Below are 27,162 nucleotides of genomic sequence, written 5' to 3'. Positions count from 1 at the left end.
AGAAAGTGTTCTGTAGATTCACAAGAGTTTTGTAAGAATAAACAGGAGGTTAGATGGGGGGATAAATAAAGCCTCTTCTCCAGGCCCACAAACCTGCTTCACCCAGAGCAGGGGTGATCTACTTGACATGATAGACTGGTATGTGAGACTTTACTCAACTAAGGGCACTGTTGCTTAAAAACAAAAAAACAAACAACAAACAGAAACTGCTATAATTGAGGAAAACGGTGTCCTGGGGATGTACTGCGTATGTGATTGAGTCAACACGGTAGGTAATTGAAAACTGACTGGACTAAGCACAGCCTGAAATATTCACATCAAAGAAAAAACTATTCAGGAGGCGTCCATTTCTCACCCATTCGGGGTCAGCAGGTGCCTGCCGTACTTGAGGACCACGGCATGAGCGTAGTTCAGCAACGGGAAGCCCTAAGTGCTGAACAGCACAGGTGATAGCACTTGCCTCCAAAAGCATCGGCAGCTACAGGGTTTCTGGCCCATTTACGTCAAGCCAGCCCACAATGTACATTTCTGTGCTGCAGACCCTGTGCCAGAGGCCTCGACCACTGTTATTGCCTCAGCAAGCCCCCCACTGACAGCAAAGACAGACCTCCTACTGCCAGGTGCTATCACAGAGAAAGTGGCTCTGATAACTACTGGAGCCATTTGTGATGCACTTTTAATTGGATCAGTTTCTTCTCAATTCTACGATCTTTGGAAATTGGGTGCAATTTCATAATCAGAACACGGGGCTTTCTCCAGGTGAAAAGCACAAGAGGAACTAATTCAACATCCTACCAATTATTTCCTTTCCTATTCTTTGGCAGCTATTACAACAGAAGCCCAAAAAGCAACGTGACCACCAAATAACAAACAAAAACAAAAACAGACAAAAAAACAACAAAAAACAATTTTGAGTAGCCCAGCTCAGCAAATTTTGTTTCTTTGAAAAGCAGGGTAATAGCTCTTTGGCCCTGCATCTACGAGCAAAATATGCTGCTTAGCAAAAACGAAGCCTGAGAAGCCTTGTCACGATTTCCCTTATCCAGTTTTGGTCTTTTTAAAGACAAGACTTCTTCCCTTTTTGAACTGTAATTATAAGGATAACGCAAATGGTAGAAGCTCATTTCCTAACAGAGCGCTGGTGACTCTATCAACCTTGGGGGCTGATTCTGTATACCTGTGGGTGAGAGTAAGATTTGGATCATTTTTACATAATGGTGCCTTAGGCTGATTTTGGGCTGGGGTAGATCCTAACGCTCTCAAAGAATGCAGTGTCAGATATGGAAGCAAAGCGGCGTGGTACAACTTCTCTCTCTCCATCTCCCAAATCCCGTATTTAATTAAAAGACATGAACACCAGCGATGAAGAAACAGTTATTATTTAATTCTGATAGAGGAATGGAAATAAATCTCAAAACCAAATGTTGTGCAGTCACTTGAGGAAAATACAGAATAAAGACCCAACAGTTTTGTCTTAGTAATGAAAATGCGATGTGCCCACATCTCCACTCTGCTGGCCCTGGCCTGTGTTGTACAATTCTGCAGACAACTCTTAGCACAGGTCAGTGGAGAGAGGTAATATGAAAAATGATGAACTCTAGAGACTCTCCAAGAGTGTTTACTGACTATATTAGCATTTGTGTTTGTTTATTCCCATCTTTCTGTGCTTTGAAATAATTCCAGTCTATATGCTCCTATAAAAGGCGAGCAATTTCCAGGCTGAAGTCTTCCATACCAACCAACTAGGGTCAATCCATCTTCTGTCACATCTGCAATTAGAGACCAATCCAAGATGGCACAAAACCTCCAGAGCCGAGAGGTCCAAAGGGACTGTGTATGTCTCTTGGTGGCACTAAATGAGTGAGCTTTCACTCTGGTAAAGGTGAAGAGACCTGAGACATCATGCCCCAGGGCTGTGATGTCTGAAACGAAAGGTGGAGCATGCACACTAAATGCAGCAGAGCTGAAGAGAAAGTATCACAGATGAAACACATTATAATAGGAGGGAAATATGGGACCGGGGTTAACGAGGCCAAAAGAGGGAAATCAACAAGGATTCAGTATAAGGGCAAATTTCAAATACAGGGGGGCAGGAGGCTCTCTACTGAAGCCTCAGAAGTGCCTAAATTCTAATCAAACTTCAGTTAACCCCATATCATATGTCTTATTTGGGGCAATGCATGTTAAAGCTCTAAATTTAGGAAGGAAATAATGCAGAAAGAAACAAACAGAAACAGAAACAAAAAACTACTAAAAGACAGAGCCTCTAAAATTCTAAGATTAGCCAGCGGGAATGAAGACCTAGGCCAAGCGCACTCTACAATACCACCAATAACCCAAGAATAAGGGTGGGGGTGGGGGTTGGGTAGGGAGCTGGCTGGGGAGAAGAACCTGTTCTCTCTTATCCCCTAAGGGGTGGAGTATCTTCTCAGATGGTAGCTATAGATCTTGATGCAGTGATCCCAACAGTCCAAGACCAACAGCTGCCCCTTAGGAGTGAGGGCGATGCCCACTGGACATGTGAGCCCCTCTCGAATGAGCACACTATAGCCCCCGCCCTTGGGAAAGTGGAGAATTTCCTTTCGACTGCTATCGGCCACAATGAGATCGCCACGAGCATCCACACACATGCCGGCAATGCAGCGGAAATCCTCATTCTCTGAGAAAAAGTGGCTAATCTGGCGACCCAGCTGCCCATCGGGGCCCACAGAGCCAATGGAGAAGCCGCCCTCCAGGTGGTGCTCGTTCTGCCGATTCTCCAGATTGAGGCCCAAGCCCTGCGTGAAGTAGACGGTGCCCTCAGCGTCGCAGGTGACAAACTTGGGCCGCACGGCACTACAGAGGCAGCTGTATTTGACCACCCCTGCCCCCCGGTCAACAGTGAAGCACCAGAGCTTTCCACCTTCCACATCAGTTACCACGAACTGGCCAGATGGAAGGGCTGTGATGCCCCAGGGTTTGCTCAGCTGGCTCCGGTGACAGGCCACGCAGTGGCCATCCAAGGTGTATACCTTGAGGGAGTTGTCATAGCTGTCAGTCACACCAATCAGCCCCTGGCAGTTCATGGCCACTGAGAGAGGCGTGAGGTTGGGCAGATCAGCCCCAAGGAAGCTCAGCACAAAGCTGTCAATGCCACTGGGGCTGCGGCGGATCTCCTTCAAAAAGCCTTTGCGAGTGAACACTTGGATTCGGTAGTTGCCTCGGTCGGCAACCAGCACCTCGCCCTGACCGGTCACGTAGAGACTCACTGGGAGGTTGAACATGCCTGGCGTGCTGCCTTTGGCCCCCATCTTCTTGAGGAAGAGGCACTGCTGGATGTTGGCGGCTGGCTCGGAGCCCCGCTGCTTCGCAGGCGAGGCCCTCGGGCTGGCGACCACTTCCTCGGGGCTCACGTCCATCTCTCTGAACGTAACAGAGGTGGAGGCGGCAGAGGCTGCCGCCTCCATGGCCCAGGAGTCTTCCATGTTGACGGTCCGGGGCTTCTTAACAGCCTGCCCGATTTGGAGGGGGCCGACGTGGCCGACCTTAAGCAGCTCCACGTCCTGCAGGGTAAGCTCGCGGGGCAGGCTGGCCGTGAGCTCCGGCTCCTCCTCGTCCGCGGTCTCCTCCAGGAGCGCGACGTCCGCCTGCTTGATCTTGGCCAGGAAGTAGTCACAGCGAGACACGGCCTGCACCTCGGCAATGTTAAGCAGGTAACTCTGCTCCTCCACCACCTGACTGTTGGACTTCTCCACCTCAGCCAGAGAGCCCGTGAAGAATTTCCGAGAGCGGGCCAGCTCTTCCTGGACCCTGCGCTCCTCATGCCCGTACTCCTGAAGCACTGCTTTGTACCTGGCCTGGAGGTCCTTGGAGACCCCTTCCAAGGCCACCTTCCGCCGCTGCAGCTCCCCCATGAGCTCCCGCAGACGGGCCAGCTTCTCTCCGAAGTCGTGGCGCCGCTCCTCGGCCGCCTCTTTGACGGGGAGCGTACAGTGGCCAGGGGGCTGGTGGTCAGCCTCCCGGCAAGGCTCACACAGCACCAGGCCGCAGCTCCTGCAGAACTGCCGGGGCAGCCGCCGCCCACAGGACCGGCACATGAGCAGCCCCACGGCCTCACTGAGCCCCGCCGTGTCAATGATCTTCAGCACGGTCAGGTTGTCCGTCAGCTGGGTGAGGCTGGTGATGCGGGTAATCTTGCTGCAGAAGGGACAGCGCACACCATTGATGCTACTGGCCAGGAGCTTCTCCAGGCACTGGCGGCAGATGGTGTGGCCACAGTGCAGGAGCTTGGGCCGCAGCTGCTCCTCTGTGAAGGACTCCATGCAGATGGGGCATTCCAGCACTTCCCGGAGGGCATCCAGGTTCAGGTGAGACGCAGTCGCTGCTGCGGCCATCGCACTTCCTCTGAGGGGCCTGCTAACACAGCCCAGGACCGGACAGCTTGGCATTCATGCTCCAGAGGGTCAACGCCTGCTAATAAGAATAAGAAGCCATTACTGCACTGCCTGCATGAACTAATTCACTCAAGAAACATTCAGAGAACAGCTACCATCTCTCATCCAGCCACTGACGTGTTTAACAAATACTTGTTGAAGTCTGTTAGGTGACCGTGATACACAGGGAAAGGGAACAGATGCAGCACTGCATAGTAGGTAAGAATTCAGGTTCTCGAGTCTCTGATACTTAGTTGTGTGACCTTAAGGAGGTGGCCTAAACCTCCCAAAGCTCGGTTTCCCCATCACCCATCTATAAAATTGAAGTAATAACAGTATCTACTTTATATGAGTTTTGGAAGGGTTAAGCAACATGATGACTACGACACACTTAGCACAGCCCGTGGCCAGCATCATGCCTGATTAATGTTAGTGATTACTGACATCTACAACTCCATTTATATTAGGGGAAAAGCCTAAGAAAATTACAGGAAAGGACTACACACAAAGTTCTGTGGGTGCATGGTGGACGGGGTAACAGTTCCCAGAGGAACTGGGAAGGGCTTCCCAGAAACAGTGTCACTTCTGTGACAGGTCTGGAAAGAAACAAGGCCTTGTGGGATAAAGGCATTTTAGGCAAAGAAAACTATGTGACCAAAATCATGGAGACTGTTTTATTATGTTATGTAGAGTTCACCATGTCACATTCGGGCTCCTGGGAAGCATACAGGGAAACAGAAAATTCAAGTGATCCGTAAAACATTAGGTCGGGAAATACATGTATTTTTCATGCATCTATTCCCCTATCTACTCACCAATCCACCCAACTAGGACTAGGTACCACGTGCTGTACTATATTAGGTTTTCAGGATAGAAATCCTGCCCTTCAGATCTCAAACTTTAGGAAAGGGGACAAGACATATAGGCAAATAATAGCCAAGGCAGAAAGCAGTATCATAAATAAGACATAAACTCAGTTAGATGGAGGCTATGAGGCATCTACTCTAATTTGAGGGGAAATAGAATTTTCAGTAGGGGCTGGGGATGGCACTGGATAGGGCTCTGGAAGGGTGCACAGATACGTAGAGATGGGAGAAAGGGAGTACCAGACAAAGGGCAGTCTTAACAAAGGTTAGAAGGCAAGGGGAAGAGCAAGAACTTCAGGGTAGTAGAAGGAGAACCTGTTGCCTGTATACATTTGTTTCCTCATCTGTACAATGAAATAATACCGCCTTCACAAGGTCAACGCGAGGATTACATGAGATGATATAGGCAGTGTATGAAATGCTAAGTTTTGGCTTAGCACCAAAAGAGTCTTAGATGAATTTTAGTTCTATTTTCTCTCATCCTTAAGGTTAAAACTGTGGGGAGAATGTAGGTAGATTAAAGTAACTGGCGTGATTATGAGAATAATTATAAGAAGTCTTCAGAGCCGAAATGAGACCTTTGGATTTCATTTTGACGGGAATGGTGAAGCAATGCATGTTTTGAAGCAGAGAACTGATAGGATCAGAGCTTGAATGGAGTAGGTGAAAAGGCGGAGAACCTAGTCTGGAAGCTACTGCAAAACCGCCTGGGGGAGGTAATAGGGAGCCTGAACTAGACAGCAAGGGGTGGAAATGGAAGGAAGATGCATGGGAGCAATATTCCAGAAGTACAATCACTAAAATGAGTAGATTGAAGTAGGAAAGTGGTGGAGCTCAGATAACCAAAGACTCAAGCCCAGTGATTTAAAAACCAGTAGTGCCTTATCAAGACCATTTATTTTTGGCCTGGAACACCCCCTGCTTCTCTAAGTACACGCCATAAATACTCCCACTCACCTTGATCCACATATGCTCATGAAATAGAACAGAGATCTCAGTGCTCTGAGACTTCCGTCATTTGTATTTATACCCCAAATTAGAATGAACAGATCTGGCAAGGTGAGGCATGTGGGTAAATTGCAGCCCTTCTTAAATGCAAATTCTACAGCCACATCTGTGCTGTCCTGAAATGCAGATCCTCAGCCATCAAGGAGAAGAGGAGGGCAAGTTAGCTGGGTTTTAAGGACAATGCAGCAAGCTGAGAAGAGCTCCGCAAATGCCATCAACTTTCTCCATGCATACAGAAGAAAGGGCGTCTATGCAGAGATGCGTTCTGGATGCGTATTACAGAATTCCCCGTATTTAGCTTTGCATCGCGATCTGACAAGTACTCAACAGCAGACACACCCAGTATCCAAAAGCAATCCAACCTCTCTGAAATCCCACTTCCCTTCTACTGGAAGGGAAACCATTATACATCTAGTACCTTCTATGTGTTGGATGCCACACTAGATGCTTCATATACTTAATCTCATTTAATCTGCCTCATGCCCCTATAAAGTAGGTGCTGTTTTTATTATCTCATTTTGCCATGAGGAAGCACTGGCTCAGGGTCACAAAGCCCACACGTGGTGAAACCATGCAGTACAGATAACCTTTAACTTTGTTTAACCCAGAATTACTTCAAGCTTCCCCATCCCCACCCCCCCCCCCCCAACCGCCGCCACTGGTGTAATAACACTTGTTAACAAGTGTTCTCCAGACCATACTCTGGGAAACGCTGCCTTATAGCATATCCTTTTCTCCACAAATAAGAAAGAACAATACTATTGTTACGGTATTTATCTTCTATAAAATGGGCTATATTGATTTATTAGCTGGGTGACCCACTCTCACACAGCAGCCTGGCAAACCATTAGGATTCAAATCCACGTCTCAACAAATGACACATTATCACGTATCATGAACCTATAAGGTCTCAAGTGAATATCTGAAACTTAATACTGACTTCTTAAATGCCATGGGTCTGGGCACAGTAGTTGAGAAATGCTGATAGAAACCTCAACTCAGAATCCATGCAAACCTTAGTTCTAAACCAACAGCTTGGGTCCCTTCTTCCATCATCTGGGACAACAGACTGAGGGCAACATTTGGTGTTTAGATCAAGAGCATGTCACCTTACAATGCAAGGGACATCTGTTCTTCCCAAAGCTGGCACTGCAGATCAGCTAATTAAACAAACCTGCCAACCTGTAAAAATACTAGCAAATTCTTTCCCCAGCTTTCTGGAATGTCGTACCACCTCCTTCAATTAAAAAGCTTCTTACCGCCCTGTCTAAGCCATCCACTTTGAAAAATGAATTTACTATGCCCACATCCATATCCTAAAATACCTCAGCTGCCTGCAGCTTCACTAGGCTCTCTGAGGCAGAGGAGAATGTCAAGGATTCCTACTCTAATGCTGGCATGCTTTGCCAGGAAAGCTGGAGCTGCCATCACTAAAGCATCAGGGATATACCTCAGACTTGGAAAAAGCCTAAACTATGTCTCCCATCTCTAGGAGCTGGGAACACTGCCTTCAGTAGGATCCTAGCCCGACACAGAGCTCTGCGTGACAAGCAGATACGTTCCCTCTCCTCCAGAAGCGTGTATCTAACCATTACTGTTCATACTGACAGTGATTCAGATGGAAAGTTAATTCAGACTCAGTTTCCATGAAAGGGCCAGACGGGTGACAGGAACTGTCTAACCATCCCAAGTCTCTAAGTTAGCTGCCCATTTTCTGCCAGCTATAAAATCTAAAACCAATCAGAATGAACCCCCAACACATTCTTTATAATAGTGTTGTCTGACTTCATGATACCTTGAATATGTTTCCTGTTGTGTCTTTGTACTCTCAACTCTTGACTGCTCACCTCAGCCCATGCACTCTCCCATCACTGTTCTGATCTCATGATTAATACTGCACATTGCCTGCTGATACCAGGCCAGCTCTTCAGGTGAGAATCTACCCCTTAAGCTGTGTTTGCTTCAGCAGCCTTAAGACTCAGGAAAATTCTATAGTCCTACCCTAGCCTAATCCAGCCGTTTCTGGCACCACCAGGCTTTCCCCAGTCCGTGATTTAAACAACCAGGATAGCAGGAAAAAACAAAAAGCAAACAGAAACCCATGAACCCTGAAGTCAGACAGAACTGGGGTCAAATCAGCACTGCCATTTTCAAGGTGTGGGACAATAGGTAAGTTATTTAATAACCTCACCAAATTTGTTTTCTTACTTTACAAAAAGTAAGAAATTAAGGATAATGCATGTGAAGTGCCTAGTCTGGAAACCGGCAGGTATGAAATGAAAAATTGCTATCTATCATAGTTTTAGTAACAACCAGCAATGGTATTAACAATAACAACAACTAGTACTAGTATAAACCAAGCATTCAGTTTATAAACTACATTTTCAAAGGATGACACATCTTTCTTTTCATGACATATAAAAGCACATGAAGATTAATAAAGAGACTGGCCAGCTTTGAAAGAATTTGATTGAGGACACTAGATATTCATGCTAGAAACTGACTGGCACATGAATTCACAACTTCTTTTGCCCAGAAAATAGGCTTCTTCTACTAGGGACTAAATATGGAATGCTAGAATTAGTAGTGATCTCAAAGAGTAAAATAGATGAGTAAACGGAGATCAGGAGAGAGAAATTGAGAACTTGCTAATCATATGGCAGAACGAGGACTAAAAGACAGGAACTGGAGGTAACCAGTATTATACAGACGAAGAAAGAGGGCTCAGGAATCAGGCTTTCTGGATTTCAATCCTGGCCCTACTGCTCACTGTGGAGACTTGGACAAGTTAAGTAACCTCTCTAGTTCTTGGTTTATCTAAGAAAACGGGATTTACAACAGTATCTTCCTCACAAGGTTATTGTAAGGATTAAATGGGATTATGTGAATAACACACTTAGTATAGCACCAAGGGAAGCATACAATTAACTGTGCAGTATTTATAAGAGTGCAGGCACAGCCACTACTCAGCCAATGAGAAGAAAAGAATACGCACTTTACAACAGGCATACTGTATGAAGATACCAAATATGCAAGTTTCAAAAGTAAAAGTTCTGAGCCTTCACCAAAGAGTTTTTACCTGATCTCTGAATCAAAAGATTAGAGATGCCCAAAGGCCGTACACGTGTCAACTCCTTGGGGGCTTAGGCCGTCAGCAGAACTGAAGAACTTTAAGCAATTAATTAAACAAATCTTTACTTGAGCACACACTGAGTCTGGCCCCATAAAAACACTAGGGATATAATTTTGAACAAACCAAACATGAATAGAGCGACTTACCTAAAAACCAGAAAACATGTAAAATAGTACTACGTTTCCTTTCACAAAGCATAAAGGTTCATTTTCCACTGCCACCCTCCTCTGGTTTGGCAGGGGGGTGGTTTTGCAAGGCTTATCACATTTCCCTTCTAAACTGTATGTATTCCTCTTGTGTTTGAATGGAATGCTGACCAAGTACACAACCATCTCCGTGCCCCCAGTGGTTGCTCTCTGGGAGGTGCTCACAGGAGCGATTTTAACAAAGTCAGGGAGGTCCTCTCGTGACACCTGCCTAATCTTGTGTGTGGAAGAGGGTCTGAAGTTTATTTACACAGGGCGTTTAAGGTACCTGCCAACAGCTAAGAGAAACTCAACAAGTAGGAGCTTATAGGGAAACACAAGCATGACTTCCCCCCAGAGCTGTACCAGTGTGAGACACACAAAGCAACTCAGAAGAAAATGTTTGTAGAAAAGGGAACCTCAGCTAAAGTATGTCAAGAATAAGTTAAACCAATAATAGAATTTGCTGGAAAGACACTTTTCTTCCTCTTCTAAAACGGCAGGCGCTGGAAAGATTCCCTTGTATCTTCCACAAACGTTTGGGTTAATACCAATGCTGCCAATGTGACAAAGAATCTTGAATATGGGAAAAACCAACAGTCCTTTCTCAGAGGACCTCCAACTCATCTCGACTCACCCACCCCTCTTCCAGTTGCTTTATCTACATACAACACATGTTCACTTAACCATGAGCTTTTGATGAAAGGATCAGGGAGCAGATCCTGGGAAAGGTAGAGGAGGGGATGGGAGTTGGGGGGAGACTGGCAGGGGCTGCTTAGGGTCACTGAAATTTGGGAAAGCAACCCTCAGTTCCCTTCTAGCAATGCCTTCCTCTTAGAAGTGCTCTTATAAAACTACCATTTATTGGATGTCAGGCATCTTTTATACATTATCTCCTATTCTCGTAATCACTGTGAAATACATGTTTGTTATTCCTCTTCATAAATAAGGACACAGAGTCTCAAAGCTGGTAGGTAGTAGAACTGAGATTCCAATCCAGGTGTGTTAACTCCCAGTCATAAAACCACATCAACTCAAAACATCCATTACAGTTCCCTAGCTGATGAGGCTACCACTGGCTCTAGGCAGTTTGGCTGAGAGGTTGGTAAAGGCACCTAGGAATGATTTTTAAATCAAATTGTTATACCAAAAGGACAAAATGGAAGGACTGTCACAGAGGCAGCACGTCAGTGTGCAGGGACAGTGATCTACCCAAAGGGCTTTGTAAACCTAACTACCAAACTCTCCAGACACAGGTGCACAGGCTTTAAATGTTGGAGAAGCCATTCTAATGAAACTAGTATAATATAACTTAGGAGTCAGACAGACCTGGGCTCACATCCCGCTGTGCTATGAAGCCTTAGGTAAAGCATCTAACCTACTAGTTTTCTCATCTACAAAATATGGAATAACATCTACAATGTTGGCAGGATCATTGGCAGGATTAACTGAGTCAATGCACATAATAAACAGTAAATGGTTGCTATTCTTATTTTTAATAGATTGAGGCTGCTAAGAAGTGTCTGTCCAAGGTCACCTAGTAAATTAGCAGCAGAGGAGGGATTTTGGACTTGAAGCCTCTGATTCCCAGGCTGATTCAATTCCTATCACATGTTTTCCATAGCGGTGCGTAGGACTATTCCAGCTAAATCTCTTGCCTTCTGATGCAGTCCTACTGTGTGCCTGAACTGGCTTCAGCAGTGCCGTAGCTTGTCCTAGAGCTGACAGAGCAAATGCTATTACTCTGTCCCAGGGGAAAGAAACCCAAGAGATCATTTAGAACCAGGAGTTATTTTCCAGAGCGTGACTGCCTTCGGCTTCAGTCTCTGCTGCGAAGTGTTTTTTTCAAGCCAGCGGCCTCCACACCTCACCCTTCAGTCCCTAGCACCTCATCCCGTCTAACTTCAGGCTCCTCCCCTTATCTGCCCACTGGTCCTGGTCTAAGAGCAAATCAAGAACAAAGTCCAGGGCTACTCCCTACCTAATTGAGATAGTTTTGTCCCCTTCAGAGTGCAATTCGATATTCAGCAATACTCATGGGCAGTTCTTTCATTAGAGGGGAAGGGGCTGAGACAGTAGGACTAAGCAGGCCCCAGCAAGGAAAGAGGGAATACGCAGGGTTACAGGCTACAGAGATCTGAATATGAGCCTAGCTCTGCCATCCTAGTTTTGGAACCTTAAACAAGTCACTTCCCAAGACTTAGCTGCCTCGTGTGTAAAACTGGATATGGTAGGGCCTGTTGACTAGTGCTGTGAGGAAAGCTGAGTAAGAAAGCACATATAAAAATTACACATTACTAAATTTTGCGTGCTTGCTGTGCACCAGACATGAAGCACTCTGATGTCTCTCACTGAAGCTTCACGGTCATCTATGATGTCGTCTGTGATTAATTCCATTTTACAGATGAAGAGCCAAGCGCAGGGAGGTTAAGTAATTCATTCAAGATGACAAAGGAGGGAAGACAGAGAGCCAGGATTTGAATCCAGAACATCTGACTCCTGCGCAGAGCTCCTCAGCTTTGGCACTGCTGACATTTTTGGGCCAGCTAATTCTTTGTTGTGGGGGCTGACCGGTGCACTGTACAATGTTTAACAGTTTCCTTGGCGTCTGCCTACTGGAGGCCAGTAGTCCCCCGTACCCCAACCGTGTGGGCCGAAAACGTTTCCAGGTATTGCACATGTCTCATTAGGAACCCTCTCTTTAGAACCTGGTGCAGGACTAAATGCTCAGTGTTCCCCTCTTCCTGTCATTCTTTTCCAGCCCAAACACCTCACTCACAGAGTCACTGCCTCTTGGAGCTGTAGTGGACCTTATTCAGGATTAATTCAGTCTACTTATGTAACTGATAAGGACGGTAAGGCCTGAGGTCTTGTTCTACTCATCCCCTGGAGGTCTCCCATACTATCTGCAATCACAGCTCGGAGGGGCAGGGGAAGGAATACTTAGGCAGATGACCTTGAACGGTTTCCTGCTTTCCACCTCCTTTAACCACTGTCTCCTCCTCCTCCCAAGCCTACCCCTTGCAGCAGCCCAAGGCTGGGTTCAGAGTTACTGGCAGTGCCATAGTTGCCCTGTGATAAGCAATCTCTGGTTAGGGAGGGAGGGGGATTTTGCCCCTCCCGTGGAGAGTCAGGCTCCTTCAGGAGTCCTGATCCCTGAAGATTTCTGACTCCGCTGCTGAACCCCTGAACTCTGCTAAACTCCACACACTCAAGTCCACTCTCACACACTACCCCCCGGGGCCTTGGGACTCTAGTGTAGTACTCCCTTTGCCTCCCATGCAGACTTCAGGAAAATTCCTTTAGCAGCCCGAGACACCAATCCATAAACCTATTCAGGGTCCTTAGAGCCCTTTCATTCTATAACCCAGTTAGTATGTCTCCAGCCTGTCCCCTCAACCCTCCCTAAATCCCAACCGTCTTACAACAGACAATTCAGCCTTTTGGGCTCTGTATTGCAGCCCTTACCAATTCTTTACTCATGTGCCCCAAATGCCTCTGACATAGATCCTTTCATCTGTTTCCAAATCGCTGCAGCCTTCAGCCCTGCATCCCAGCACAGCATCCCAACTGCACACCCCAGACTTCTGTGCCCCGCCTCAATCTGAGCCCCCAAGTCCTGCATTCCATCAGGCAGTCGGCCGACCTCAAACCTGGTTCCTTCCCCTTTTATCCACCCCATGTCATGTGCTGCCTTCAAACCTCAGCTTGATCCCTCCTTGCTAACAAGACACTGCCTCCCACTGATTCCCCCAAGAACTCACGCCCTCAATTTTCCCCAGATCTCATCTGGAAAACGCTTCCTCCCCAGGCCCTGCTCTCTCTGATCTCAGGTTTTGGCCCCTCAAATGCATGGTGACCCCAGACTGCCTCAAACCTCCTGAGATGCGGCACCCCAAACCTCATCAGAGCCCCCCAGTTCCTTTTTATTTCCGAAATTCTGCACCCCCGATGCCTCCAGGGCCTTCAGATGCCCTCCCATCTCCCAGATGCTGCACCCCTCTTTCCTCGGGGACCCCCACATTACCTCAGGCCTCCCGAGATGCTGCACCGGGTATTCTGAGAGAGGCCCTCGCTCCCCTCCCAGCGGATCTGCATCTCCTCTGAGCTCCTCTGCCCCTTCGGATCCCTCCCGAGCCTGTCCCTCGCAGCCCCACCCCCACCCTGGTCCTGCCCCCCAGATCCGGTCCCCAGACCCTGCCAGTCGGGCGTGGGCCGGCCGCTGCACGCCAGCGCGGCCCCCCGCCCCGCCGCTAAGCCACGGCCCGCGACTCAGGCCGCGGTCCCTAGTCCCGGACCCTCCTTCCCGCCCCTTACCTGACCGCCCGCGGCTCCAACGCGTCCACCGCCGCCAGCCCACCCGCCCGCCGCCCTCTGCGCACGCGCCGCCGCGCGCCCCTTGGCGGGCGCTAATTCGCACAGCCGTCTGTCCGTCACTGCGCCCCGCCCCCGGGGCATGCTGGGGCTTGTAGTCACACGGACCCGAGCGTCCGTAGCTCAGGGGTGGAGTAGAAGCTAGCTCCCAGCTGGGAACGTGGGGACCTAGGAACGCGCGCGTCCGCTTTGTGTTCCCCCCCTTTGTGCGGACAGGGAAACTGAGATGAAAGCGGCCCGCCCAGGTTCCCTCAGCGAGTCCGGAGCTAAGTCAGAACTCGTGTCTGATTCCAATATGTGCGTTAACCGCTTCGCTGACCCGTGACGTCCAGGAACGGGCCTCAGCAGAGCCTGGGCTCCTGGCAGAAGGGCGTCTCGGAAGTGCGGCCAGCGCATGTGAGGGAGTGACCAGGGGAAGAGTACAGCTTTCCCCGGGGGCAGGCGCGGAGGCTGGACTCGCTTACAGAGCAATTTTCTGGGGCTCCGTGTTTCTCCCTGGGACACGCGGCTGCCTAGACTCGAGTTCATGCGATGGACCTAGTGCTCAAGGGAGAGGAGTCTTTTCCTTGCTCGGTGGGGAGGCCGCAACAGAGGTAAATAGGGGACCGCGCTCTGCACCTGCTGCCCCTGCAGAGCAAAGCGCCCTCCAGGAAGCCCACAGTACAGCCAGTCAGGCCTAGGGCTGCTGAGCACCTGTGGCCCCTGACGCAGTTCCAGGTCCAGTACCTGCTGGTGCAGCAGACCACGTGGTACAGAGTAGGCGCAGGGACAGGGGGTGAGGTTGCATGGTCCTGAATTGGAAATACCACGTAGGTATGTGACCCTGCACAATGATAATACAACGGAAACAGAACGCAGCTACCACCTTTGAGCACTTCGTGTCTGGCTGCAGCTAAGCACTTCCCATGCATAGTCCCTTAATTCTCATAACCACCCTGTTAGATAAGCAACTGACACCCAGATGGTTACACAGTAAGGCCACGTGTTCACAAGGATAAAACAGAGATTGGGACCCAAGACTAGATGAGAACCCACCCTAATAATCTTGCTTAACCTCTTGGTCCATTTTTTTATTTCTAAATGGAGATAAGTTTTGCTATGAGGATTAACCAAAATTATGAATACGTAGTCGTTTGCACTTAATGAAGAGTATTTTTTAAAATTATAATTAGCTCTTACAGCCTTTAGACAGCTGCTTCCAGAAGCCCTAGTGCCCAGCATTTCAAATATTGAGGGGAAAGGGAGACTGGGTTGGCATACTTAGGGCATGCTTTGAACAGACATGGGGCTGGATGCCTGGATTGGCATAGAGTTCAGAGGCTATTTAGACCTCAAGGATATATTTGCAGTTCATAGCTACCCAGGGTTTTGACCAGACAGACCAGGAAAAAGTTGAGTCAGGAGTGGACTGAAGAGGGAGCCCAGCTGGGGACTGAAGGGCCCTGGCGCAGATTTTGCTCAAAACTGGCAGCCAGCCAGCAGGTGCAACAGAACCTTCCAGGGCCAAGGGAGGAGGAATTCTTGCATCTGTTAGCACAGTGCCCAGCACATAAGAGTTGCTGAGTAAGTGAGTGAGACTCAGAAATGTGATTTTAAGTGAACTGCATTTCCTGTCTGACCTACACTTACTCAAGCTGCAGAATGACTCAGGGGGGGTCAGTTGAGTAAAAGGGGACCGTTTTTCGAACACCAGCAATATACCAAACACTTCGTAGATACGGTCACATATCACAATTTGCCACAGCAATGACTCAAGTAGAGAGTAGTAGGTCCATCTTACAGAGAGGCATCTGAGACTCAGCAGGACTAACTTGCTTGCCTACCTTCGTCTCCTAGGAAGTGACAGGACTGAGGTACAAACCGAGGCCAGTTAGGCCCACGGACCTCCTCTGAACCACCATACAAAGACTACTCACATTTTATGATGGGAGCTAGCTTTCTATTTTATTGAAGATTATTCATAAGAATCAAAAGAGAAGGAGAGATGACAATGCTTAGGAATTCAAGGATTGTGGGGCAAATCGTGGCTATTCTGACCACAGAGCATGATCTTGTCAAGACAAAGACACTCCCATGAGCTCTTCTGGGCAGCAATGCCAGGGAACAGCAGGAATTGCCCTCTGTCCTGAGTTTCTGCCATGTTGGAGAGTCTGAGTGGCCTGTTTCACCAGAATGGCAAGAAACCTTTCTGGATAGGGAACTGGGGAGTACTTCTATCAGCCCCGCATGTTAGAGGCTGGGGAGATGGGAGGGCTGCCGTCAAATAGTTTGTTCCCAACCTTAAGACCTCACCTATACCCTCTTCTCAGACCAGATGGGAGTTATCACTCTGCTGAAAACCACAGTTCCCAACCCAAAGTCTCCATTCAGGACTCATCATGTTTTTATTCTGATGTTTCCCCAGTGAGAGGAGCTGGTTGCACTCCTCTGACAGTCTGGAGATATCATCCAAGCATGCCTTTAAAGAACAACAACAACAACAATGAAAAATCCTTTCTCTCCTCATTAAAAAAAAAAAAAAAATGTTTGGCTGTGCTTTTTTTTTTTTATGTTTAAATTACTTACCAGTGAAATTAATTACCACACTTCCCTCAAAAATCTCAGAGTAAAATAAATACCCTGGGAAAAGGCACTCATTTTAATTCCGTGGCTTTGCATACTCTGGCACAATATTAGCATTCCTCATACACAGAGATGTTTCTAAAATACTCTTTGTGGAGCACTTTACTCTTTATTCAGCATTTCATCATAATCTTTTTTTCATTTAACTTTTAAACTACCTGTATCAGTTTCCTAGGGCTGTCATAACAAAGTATCACAAACTGGGTGGCTTAAAACAAGAGAAATTTATTCTTTCACAGTTCTGGAAGCTAGAAATCCGACATCCAGGTGTTAGTGGGACCATGCTTTCTCTGAAGTCTCTGAGGGAGGATCCTTCGTTTCCCCTTCCAGCTTCTGGTGGCCACAGGCATCCCGTGGCTTATGGTAGCGTAACTCCAATACCCGCCTCCATCTTGTTGTGGTCATTTTCTCTGTGTATGTCTCCATGTTCACGTGCCATTCTCCTCGTCTCATTGGGTGTGTCGCTGTCTTCTTGTAAGGACAGCAGTCAGATTAAGTGTGACCACCATCTTACCTAATTAAAACTTCAGTATGATCTTATCTTAACTAATCACATCGGCAATGACCTGATTTCCAAATAAAATCTCATTCTGACGTATAGGCTATCAACCTATCTTTCTGGGGGACGCAGTTCAACCGATAGCATCACCCAATGAGATAAGCACTATTTTCTCCATTTGCTAAGATTTCTAGTTTAACATCTTTTTTATTTTCCTAATGATGAGAATAACAGTAGCTAACCCATAGGATTTTGGGAGACAAAATGAGAAATATTAGATGTTAAACATTTACATTTTAGGATATTGCCTGTCTGGTAGTAATGTGTAATTTATTGCGCTTTTTATAAACAAGGTGTTTTTTTGTTTTTGTTTGTTTTTTTATTAAGTCCACCCTTGTGTAGTAGAAAGAGAAAGGGGCTTTGGAGTCAGACCTGTTTGGAAGCCCAGTCCCCCCTACCTGGAAAGTTATTTTGAGGAAAAGGTGATTTGAGGTGAAGCTTGGTAACTTGCTGCAACTGACAAGCTGTGGAATCTTGGAGAATTTACTTTGAACAAAACAAATGACATTGAAGATAAAAGGAGAGAGAGAGAGAGAGAGAGAGGGAAACAAACCAAGAAACAGACTCTTAACTACAGAGAACAAACTGATGGTTTGGGAGGTTTGGGAGGTGGGTGGGGGGATTGGTGAAACGGTGATGGGGATTAAAGAATACATTTATCATGATGAAAAAATAAAAATAAAAAATCCTTGGAAGTAAGTATAAATATACATAAATAAAAATTGCTATACGAAAAAAAAAAAAAAACAACCTAGCTCATTGTCACACTCAAATAAAAAAAAGAAAAGGTGTTTAGTCTCTCTGTACTTTACTTTCCACCTCTGCAAAATGGGACTATTAGTTATCGACCTATAGGAATGTTTGAATGTTGGATGACTTAACAGAGCCCAGGTTTTTAAAGCACAGCCTGGTAAAGAGTAAGTGCTCTGTGAATGTTGGCTACTATAGCCATTATTATCATTAATGTGATCTATAGTATTTTTGACAAAATATTTTCTCCTTCATCTCTTATTACCGATGAACTCTGAGGAGGAAGAGGAGTTTGTGTTTATAGAATACAAAGGAGAAAATGGGAGGAGTTAAAACTCTACTTTATCCTAACCAAATTTGTTTGATTCTAGAGGTTTAAAATTGCTAGAATTTCCATGAAATGATAGAATAAAGTTATATCTGTCTATCTCTATCACTTATGTATCACTGAATAATAAATTACCCTGAAGTGTTGTGGCTTAAAACAACACACTTCTTACTCCACAGTCTGTGAGTCAGGAATCTGAGCACAGCTTAGCTAGATCCCTGCCTTACAGTCTCTCATAAGACTACAGTCTAGTTATCAGCTAGGGCTGGGGTTTGACTGAGGAAGGATCATTTCCAAGATCATTTATGTAGTTGATGGCAGGATTCAATTCCTTAAGGGTTGTTGGACTGAGGGCCTCCGTTCTTTGCTGCCATTTGGCTGGAGATTTCTGATAGTACTTGACATGTGAGCTGCTCCATGAGAGTCTGTTTCATCAAATCAAGAGAGGGTCTGACAAAGACAAGAGTCACAGTCTTTTGTAACCTAATCATAGAAGTGACATCCCCAACTGCCATATTCTGTTGGTTAAAAGCAATTTACTCAAGTGGAAGAGATTATAATAGGCAGTGCATATCAAGGACATGAGATCATTGCAGGCCATTTTAGAGGTTCCATCCTTTCCTCCCTCCCTCAATCTCTTATTCTATTTATGTATTTACCATCTGTCTGTCTGCCTGTCATTAGTCTACTTTCTGCTGAAACTCTGACTCTCATCTACATATGCCATACTCAATACCTGTGTATTTCTCAGTCTGACCTTCACCCAGTACATGGGAAGTGCTCAATAGACGTTTGAATTCAATTTAAATTTATAGCATAAAAGAGCATATACAAAGAGTCAACTTTATTCATCACCTTAATATAACCATTATATTGGTTATGTTCATATAAATTTACAAGGTTCATTTACAAGGTTCTCTTTTAATGTATACTTATGACTTTATCGGATATCCAACAAGTGTTTTTCTAATAAATGTAAGTTTTCATATTTACTTAAAATGGGAAAATGTTTGAAAAATGTGTGTGTGTGTGTGTGTGTGTGTGTGTGTGTGTGTGTGTGTATTTGGCCCTCATGGTTGTCAAACTGGCCAGGTAAGACTTCGTCAAGTTGAGAAGCCTATCGTTAAACATTTAACCATCACAAATAAGGCTGCATAAATGTCCTTGTGAGGGAGGATTTTTTTTAATTTTCTTGAACTGATATGGAAATAGTTGGTTCAGAATTTTGAAGCTTTATTTTAATATCATACACATGTATGTGCATTGGCCAGACCCACTTTCTAATAGTTTGAACTAGTGCCTATAGCCAAAGGTCAGCAGTAGTCACTGACTGAGTAGATCCTTGATAAATGATGGAGGCATTTGGAGGCTTGCTCAGAGAACATTGCCTGTTTGGTGTCATCAACCTCAACTCAACTCAATGCTAAGTGAGGGTTGCTGGAAAATTTCCCATGGGCCTTATTCCTGCTAAGTCCCACCTCTCAACCTCATTCCATATTTCCTGTTATCATTGCTCCAGGATTTCATCCACCTTTCTCTTTATGGTGGCTACGATTGTCCCACTCCATCAATTGGTAGTCTGTGAGACTGGCCGGCAGCAGACAGAGACAATGTCCTTTCCCTTACCCCCATCCATCTCTATATACTTTTCTCATGTCATTGCTAACCATTATTCTAATTTATTTTTACAAAAGTAGGAATATTTGGTTGCTATTTTTTTTCACTTTTAAACATAATACAAATGAAAATGCATTTAGAAGAAAGCATCAAAACAATACATGCTGTAGATGTGAAAAATTCCTCCCCGTTCTACTCCCCAACAGTAATTGCCTTTACTGATTTTGTGTAATCCTCTGGCAGCCCTTTTTTCTCTGTGTTTTATGGAGAAAAAGTACACACACAAAGAGGGAAAATGGTATAGTGGGTCCCTGTGTGCCCATCACCCTGCAATTATTGTTGTCAATAGTTTGCTGATTTTGCTTCAGCTATCCCTCACTCCCAATTTGTTTTTTGTTGCTAGAATCTTTTAAAGCAAATCCCAGATATCCTATCATTCCTCCTTTAAATATCTCAGTATGTATCTCTAACAGACCATTATTTTTTAACATAATATCTCAGCATCATTATCACATCTAGCAGTTCATATTCAAAATTCTTTAAGTGCTTCAAAAAACTTTTTTTTATAAGTTTTATTTTTTTATGAGTGTGTTTAGATAAGGATCAAAATGTCTACATGTTGTACTTGGTCTCCTTTAGTCTATAACAGTCACACCTAAAATTTTGCCCATGCCATTATTTGTCAAAGACAGTGACTCATGTGTTCTTTAGAATTGTCTACTTGGCAGATTTAGCTGATGGCCCCCTCTTTGTGTTAATTTGTTCTTTTCTCCTAGCGATTCATCACTTTTTTTTTTTTTTTGGTCCCATTGGACCCACTGTGTAGAATGAATGAAGACTGCTGACCCACTTATATCAGAATCATGTTTGTAAATTCATAAAATTAAATTCATAGAAACTATGTAAGAAAGACATGATATCAGATATAGTTATCAAAATATAAAAAAAAATCAGTAGTGTAATGTTATGTGTGCTTCTTTATTAATAACAAGATGTAGTGGAGAGTCTAATAACTTACAATTTCTAAGTAGTACTGAATGTAAGTATTTGGAAATACCTGTATTTTTAAAAACTGTAATGTGATAGAAATATATATGAATTTGATTGTCAAAATCATAGGAAGTGGTACACTACTATTGTTTGTTGCCTTCATTCATAATTTAAGAAAATGCTAAATTGCCTTTATAGGATACTTAAAATAAAGATGTCTTTTTTCCCCTAAACAAGTTCACAGACTCTTAAATTTTATCCATGGACCTAAGGAATGCCAGCATACAGGCCATGCTGTGTGCTTCCTCTGGCATCATATCAAAGGTACTTGTCTGGTTTACTACTTTTAGTGATATTATGATTGATCAGCAGGTTAGGCAGTATAATTCTTATACACTGATTAGACATTTTCCCATCATCCTTTCTGCTAATGATTTTAGGATTAATTGATGAGAGCTGTCCAGATCTCTTGTCTTATTAGAGCTTACAAAATGGCAATTTTGTAATTCTGTCATTCTTCCAACCTTTTGTTACTGGCAGTATTGCCATAAAGAAAAGGGTAGTTACCCTGAAATCCAGTTCATGCAATAAAACTTGATTATTACTGTATTCCTTTATCAATTTTCAGATAATGACCTAGTGTCCTAGCCATCCCCAATGGTGATCAATAGGCTTTGTTTGCTTTTTGGTTTTGGCTTTGGCTTTGGTTTTGGTTTGAAGTACACTATGAATTACAGGAAACTTATTTATTTGATCCATTTCAATCAATTTCAGTCATTATTCTCTTTGATGTTCAGTTTATTCAATCAATGTTAGGCCAGTGTGAGCCCCTCTAGATGGGTTTCTATGTCCTTTTGAAATGACCACATCAGCCTTTGGCAGATCCTGCTTTTTGGCACGGCAAGATGTCCCAGGCACAGCTTGTATCATACCTCTTCCAGAGCTGGAGTAAGGAATTTTTCCAAGAATCTTTTGTTTCTTTTAGTGGGCAATGGTATTTCAAAACAAGAGTCTAGGCAGAAGGGATATTCATTGCGATTAGCTGTCATCATTTCTAGGTCTTTTCAGTGGAGACAACTATGAAATGCTTATTTTGTAAAAGATAAAAATAAATCATAAGTTTATATGATTTCCAGTGAAAATTTCAGTGTACAGAATTTTTCTCACCTTCTTTGACTCTATACCTGAAGTAGTTGCCTCTTCTGCTTATAATGTTCATTCCTAACGATGGTAATGTAATGGCTTATTTATTTGCTATAGCCCACATTATATCCATAATAGTTTCAAAATAACAATACCAATACTATAGCTAGCAATAAATCTTAGTTTAAGCTCTATTTGCAGATTTTTTTTTTTCCTTTGGAATATTTCTCATTAAACATGAAATCAAAGTTTCTGCATTTTAAAAGCCACTTAAGGGGCGCCTGGGTGGCGCAGTCGGTTAAGCGTCCGACTTCAGCCAGGTCACGATCTCGCGGTCCGGGAGTTCGAGCCCCGCGTCAGGCTCTGGGCTGATGGCTCAGAGCCTGGAGCCTGTTTCCGATTCTGTGTCTCCCTCTCTCTCTGCCCCTCCCCCATTCATGCTCTGTCTCTCTCTGTCCCAAAAATAAATAAACGTTGAAAAAAAAAAATTTAAAAAAAAAAAAAATAAAAGCCACTTAAAATAATTATTGTTTCTGTGGTGTATATATATATATATATATATATACATATATATATGTATATATATATATGTATATATATAAAACTAGATTTTTTCAGTTTGCATTTAATTTGCAGAGATTGTTTTTATATTTTTTGACTTAAAAAATTATATAATAATTTTACATGATTCCAAAGCTAAAACTTATTAAAAAAAATGATATATTCAAAAAACTTTGGCTTCTATCCTTGTCCCCTTGGCCCTATTTCCTTGCTCCCCCTTGGTTTACCTTTTTTTTTTTTTTAGTTTGAGTTGATTGTTTAAGTGTTACTTATTGAAAAATCTATCTAATCTGTATATAGGTCATATATACATATTATATAAATCCCATATTTATATAATGTATATATTTATGTTCCTTTCTTGTACAAAAGAAAGCACTATAAACACTGTTCTGCACTTTGCTTTTTCCATTTAATAAAATATATTTGTGATTACTCCATATCATATAAAGATTGTCCTAATTCCCTTTTTAAGTAAATAGACTCCACCGTCTGGATACACCATAATTTTTCAACCAATTACCTACTGATTGTCCATGGATTCTTATGTTAAGGTTTTTATTGTTAATCACTATGATGTAATGGGCAGAAGTAACAGAAATTACACATTCAATTTTCAGAATTTATAACTGCCTAGCCTTGAATCTCCAGTGGTCTAGCAGATTGGACACAGCTTACAATAGTGAAAGATGCTTAGAGTAAGTAAAACCAGTCAAAGTGGCTGCAAATCCAGTTCACTCCAACCATTGATTTCTTCTCTGTGAGCCTCCATTTCTTCATCTTTTAAAAAGCGGTAACAAAACCTACTTCTCACTGTTAAGATTTTTACAGACCACAGGAGACAATGTACACATAGTAAATGACAGAACATCTGAGCTGTGATATGTCCCTGTAAAATCATAGCTACTATTTAATTTTTTTAAAATTGTTTTTAATGTTTATCTTTATTTTTGAGACATTAGGAGACAGAGCATGAGTGGGGGAGTGGCAGAGAGAGAGAGTGAGATACAGGGGAGAGGCAGAGAGAGAGAGAGAGACACACACACAGAATCGGAAACAGACTCCAGGCTCTGAGCTCTCAGTACAGAGCCCGACGCGAGGCTGGAACTCACAGACTTCGAGATCATGACCTGAGCCCAAGTCGGATGCTCAACCGACTGAGGCACCCAGGTGCCCCTAATTTTTTTTTTTTTTAATTTGAGAGAGAGCATGAGCGGAGGAGAAGGGCAGAGGGAGAGAGAGAGAGAGAGAGAGAGAGAGAAAGAATCTTAAGCAGGTTCCATGCTCAGTGCGGAACCCAACATGGGGCTTGACCCATGACCCTGGGATCATGACCTGAGCCGAAATCAAGAGTTGGACACTCAACGGAATGAGCCACCCAGGAGCCCCATAGCTATTATTAATGTTAATTTTACTGCTTCCCTCAGCAATATGAGAAGGAGTCTTTAATGGTCTTAGCCCTTTATTTTTATTTTATTTTTTGATGGGTGGGCTCATTAGACCCTCTCCTTATCCCTAGCAGCACAACTACAGGGAATAAGGATGCTAACGGGAGAAGTAACTCACCTTGAATCTGTTCTCCAAAACTATTGCCTGTCAGCATGTTTAAAGATGACCTTTTAACCTGAGTATTAAGATTTCAGGGGAAAGAGTTAGAAGTGTAGTCACAAGCCTGTAACCTCCTGGGAAAGTGGCCAGAGAGTAGAAGTTTGTTTTCTGATAGCCCTTCACACCAGAGCTTCCAAATGACCCCACTTCAGGGTCACGCCCTCCTTGATGTTCAAATCTGGCAACCTCCTGCTGGCTGCAGGGTGACCAGGTATGTCTTGTCAGCCTGCTCTCCTGCTTCAAGGTCATTTCCAAGCAGCATGATCTGGGAGTCTCTGTCTGAAGCAGGTTACTAGCATTCCAGAGACCTCCATTCCCTAAACCTTATCCAGGAATGATACCTTCTGAGCATTTCATCCTTGACCCCTAGCCTAAGAAGCTACTGGGAGGAGAAAGAATTGGGGATTAACTAATCTTGGAATGCTTCCTTGAAGGGGATAAGTTTTGAGCAGAGTTTTTAAGAAACAGGGAGAATGGGATCTCAGGTAGGAGAGGACAGGCCTCCTCTTAATGATGCTTCTGTGCTCCGTTGGCGAGAAAATGGGCTTTAGAGTTGCCCTGAATGCCTAATAGCCTTTGGCTGCAGTCTGTCACCTCTCAGAACTTCTGTTTTCTCGCTTGTAAAATATGGTTGTGACAATTGTAATACTCCCTAGTCCAAAAGCACTGTCACGAGGAGCCAGTGAGATTCATAATGTCTTGTGCTTGGCAAAAAATAATGGAAGCTCAGGAAATGTGAATTTCCATTCTACCCTTTCCCTTTCTTGAAGGACTTATCCCACCATCTCTTAAAAATAAAACTAGTTTGTTATAATAATAGTAGTAACAATAAGAACTGAAATTTCTTGGGTGGCATGGGCATACATTATCTCAGATTCTAACAACTTTGTGCCGTCGGTGAGACTAGCCTTACTTTAAACATAATAGAGCGGAGGCTCTGACAGCATGTTCATGGTTCCATGCAAGGCCTTGGCCAGCCCATGACTTAGCTTTTATAGAAATCAGGAAATAGTGCTCTTCTACTTGGATTCAATCCGGTGGGCACAGGCACAGCTAGCGGGGCTGAGTCTGGATTCAGATCCTACTCACCCCCTTGCCTTGTTACTGTCACATGTGTGCACAACTCGCACAGCTGTGCCCAGAGGCCCTGGCCTCATGATAAAATTCCAACTTCCATTTGTCTTAGATTCGGATCACATCCTTTCCTGTACTCCCTGGGAGTTTATCTCTGCCTGGTTCCTATAGGATTCGGCTCCATTGATGATCTTTCCCACGTGTCTTCTTTCCCTCTTGTCTGGCTTTTTCTCCTTAGTGGATACACTCAGTACAATTTCTATATTTGGGTACTGCTGGGATTGAAACAAATCGTTGCTCATAATTTCACCCTTCAGCTCCCTTGCCCCCCGTTGCCTGGCTGCAAACCTGGCAAATAGGCCTTCTAAGCAAATGCTTGCCTTACGGTCATTACACTAGGCTTCCTTGTATTTTAGCCAAGGCTTTACTGTTTTACCTGCTGTCCTCAGCTCCTAGCAAGTTGCTTTGCACACAGCAATCATTCTTTGGCATGGAAGAACACATTTTTCCCAAGAGCAATCATCTTAAGCAGGCACTAGAGGGCAGCAGGAGATCACAGATGACCTTTTTCTCCAGCCTCCCTTTACTGGCCAGGGCCCGTCTTGTCCCACTACAGGCAGGAGTAAATGATAAGCTTCAATACTGACTGTTCCCTTCCAGGAGGGGTAGAGGAAGCCTGAGCACACCTTGGACTGTGGAAAGGCCCACTTTGGGGTCCACTGAACTGTACTGGGATTCTTCACTCTGCCCAGTAATTTCTTTAGGACAGCAGAGCCACACAGGAATTTTAGTACTTGGAAAAAAAAAAAATGAAGGATTCTAATTTGCAACAAACATTAAACGACATTAGCCACTACTGGGATATTGGGTACTAGGCAGTGTATAGGGCTGGCCCTCCTTGCCTTGCAGAGAGTATTTTCCTCAGATTTAACTGCTTCCTCAGAGATGTTACTGCTTTCACTTGAAACAGGTATCTTCTTGTGAGGTTATACTGTGTCACTCTGAGCCTCAGTCTCCTTATCTATAAAAGGGGGCGACTGTTCCTAATTTGTAGTATGATAGGAAGAGCCATATGATATCATCGGTGTGAATCAGCTGGGGCTGCATCTCTTGATTGATGCCCAGAGCAGTTCAGTCAGGAATTAGTGTTCCCATTTTACAAGCGAGGAACACCAAGGTTGGAGAGGTAGTGACTTGACCAGAAAGATCCTAAATCAGGGAATCTAACTCAGTAGCTTTGGACTTAAGTGTTCAATTCTACCTTTGTCTGCCGTGTTCCACTAGGTAGAAAGTGGGTGGTTTGGGGAGAAATTCCTGACAGTGTGGTTAAAGCGCTGCAGGTTACAAGGGAAGCTTTACAGATCCAGACTTGAACAAGAACTGAATAATGCTGAGGTGAAGGCCAAGGGCTGGGACAAAAATAACTCTGACGATGCTCCGGACACCCTAGAATTTGTAAATTCCTCATCGGGTTCTGTTTCGCATTGATCCTCCGAATATTCCAAGATTTAGGTACTAACAGGATCAACATTTTACAGGCGAGCACATGGAGCCTCAGAGAGGTTAACTGACTTGTCTAGGGTCCCCCACCTGGAAATGGAAGGGGTGGAATTCACCCCCAAGCAAGTCTGTGTGCTATAGCTGCCCTCTGCAAATGGGCTGATTGTTGTATATTTTGGGAAGAAGCTGTGAATTAGGTTAGATCAGGAGACAAGTTTTCCTAGGATTTGGCAGTTTTGTAGACCTGTCTTCCCTTCCATTCCTTAAATATGCACACGTGTGCACACACTCACATACACATACTCACACTCACTGAGACACTTATACCTTATCAGAAGGCACTCGGGAATGCCCCATGGTTCATCCACCTAGTTCGTTGGTTAATCTTAGCATGACCCCCAAGGAGGGGACAGGCTTGAGGACCTTCGATAG

General features: G+C 44.5%; 2 protein-coding genes across 8 annotated transcripts in view; one reads left to right on the top strand and one right to left on the bottom strand.

The window, feature by feature from the left end:
• The window catches only part of ASTN2 (astrotactin 2), an 879,885-nt gene that overhangs the window by 659,408 nt on the left and 193,315 nt on the right, over window positions 1–27,162 (top strand). The gene's annotated exons all lie outside the window — the stretch shown is intronic.
• TRIM32 (tripartite motif containing 32) lies at window positions 1,364–13,998 on the bottom strand. 4 transcript variants are annotated; one of them, XM_045469027.1, is made up of 2 exons: window positions 13,922–13,998; window positions 1,364–4,452 (listed from the first exon to the last, which is right to left on the bottom strand). In XM_045469027.1, the coding sequence occupies exon 2, from the start codon at window positions 4,425–4,427 to the stop codon at window positions 2,409–2,411; it is 2,019 nt and encodes a 672-aa protein (XP_045324983.1). In that variant the 5' UTR covers window positions 4,428–4,452; window positions 13,922–13,998; the 3' UTR covers window positions 1,364–2,408. The 4 variants fall into 4 exon arrangements, with proteins under 4 accessions (XP_045324983.1, XP_045324984.1, XP_045324986.1 ...); XM_045469028.1 differs by having other exon boundaries at window positions 1,364–4,449; window positions 13,922–13,997; XM_045469030.1 differs by lacking the exon at window positions 13,922–13,998 and adding an exon at window positions 13,632–13,827 and having other exon boundaries at window positions 1,364–4,449.

The sequence above is a fragment of the Leopardus geoffroyi genome, chromosome D4, assembly GCF_018350155.1.
Source record: "Leopardus geoffroyi isolate Oge1 chromosome D4, O.geoffroyi_Oge1_pat1.0, whole genome shotgun sequence".
NCBI classification, from domain to species: domain Eukaryota; kingdom Metazoa; phylum Chordata; class Mammalia; order Carnivora; family Felidae; genus Leopardus; species Leopardus geoffroyi.
This window is presented reverse-complemented; position numbering and strand designations above follow the sequence as displayed.

What these genes read in the sequence shown, in the direction of transcription:
- TRIM32 (XM_045469027.1), bottom strand. Translation starts at nt 4,427, where the DNA reads ATGCCAAGCTGTCCGGTCCTGGGCTGTGTTAGCAGGCCCCTCAGAGGA.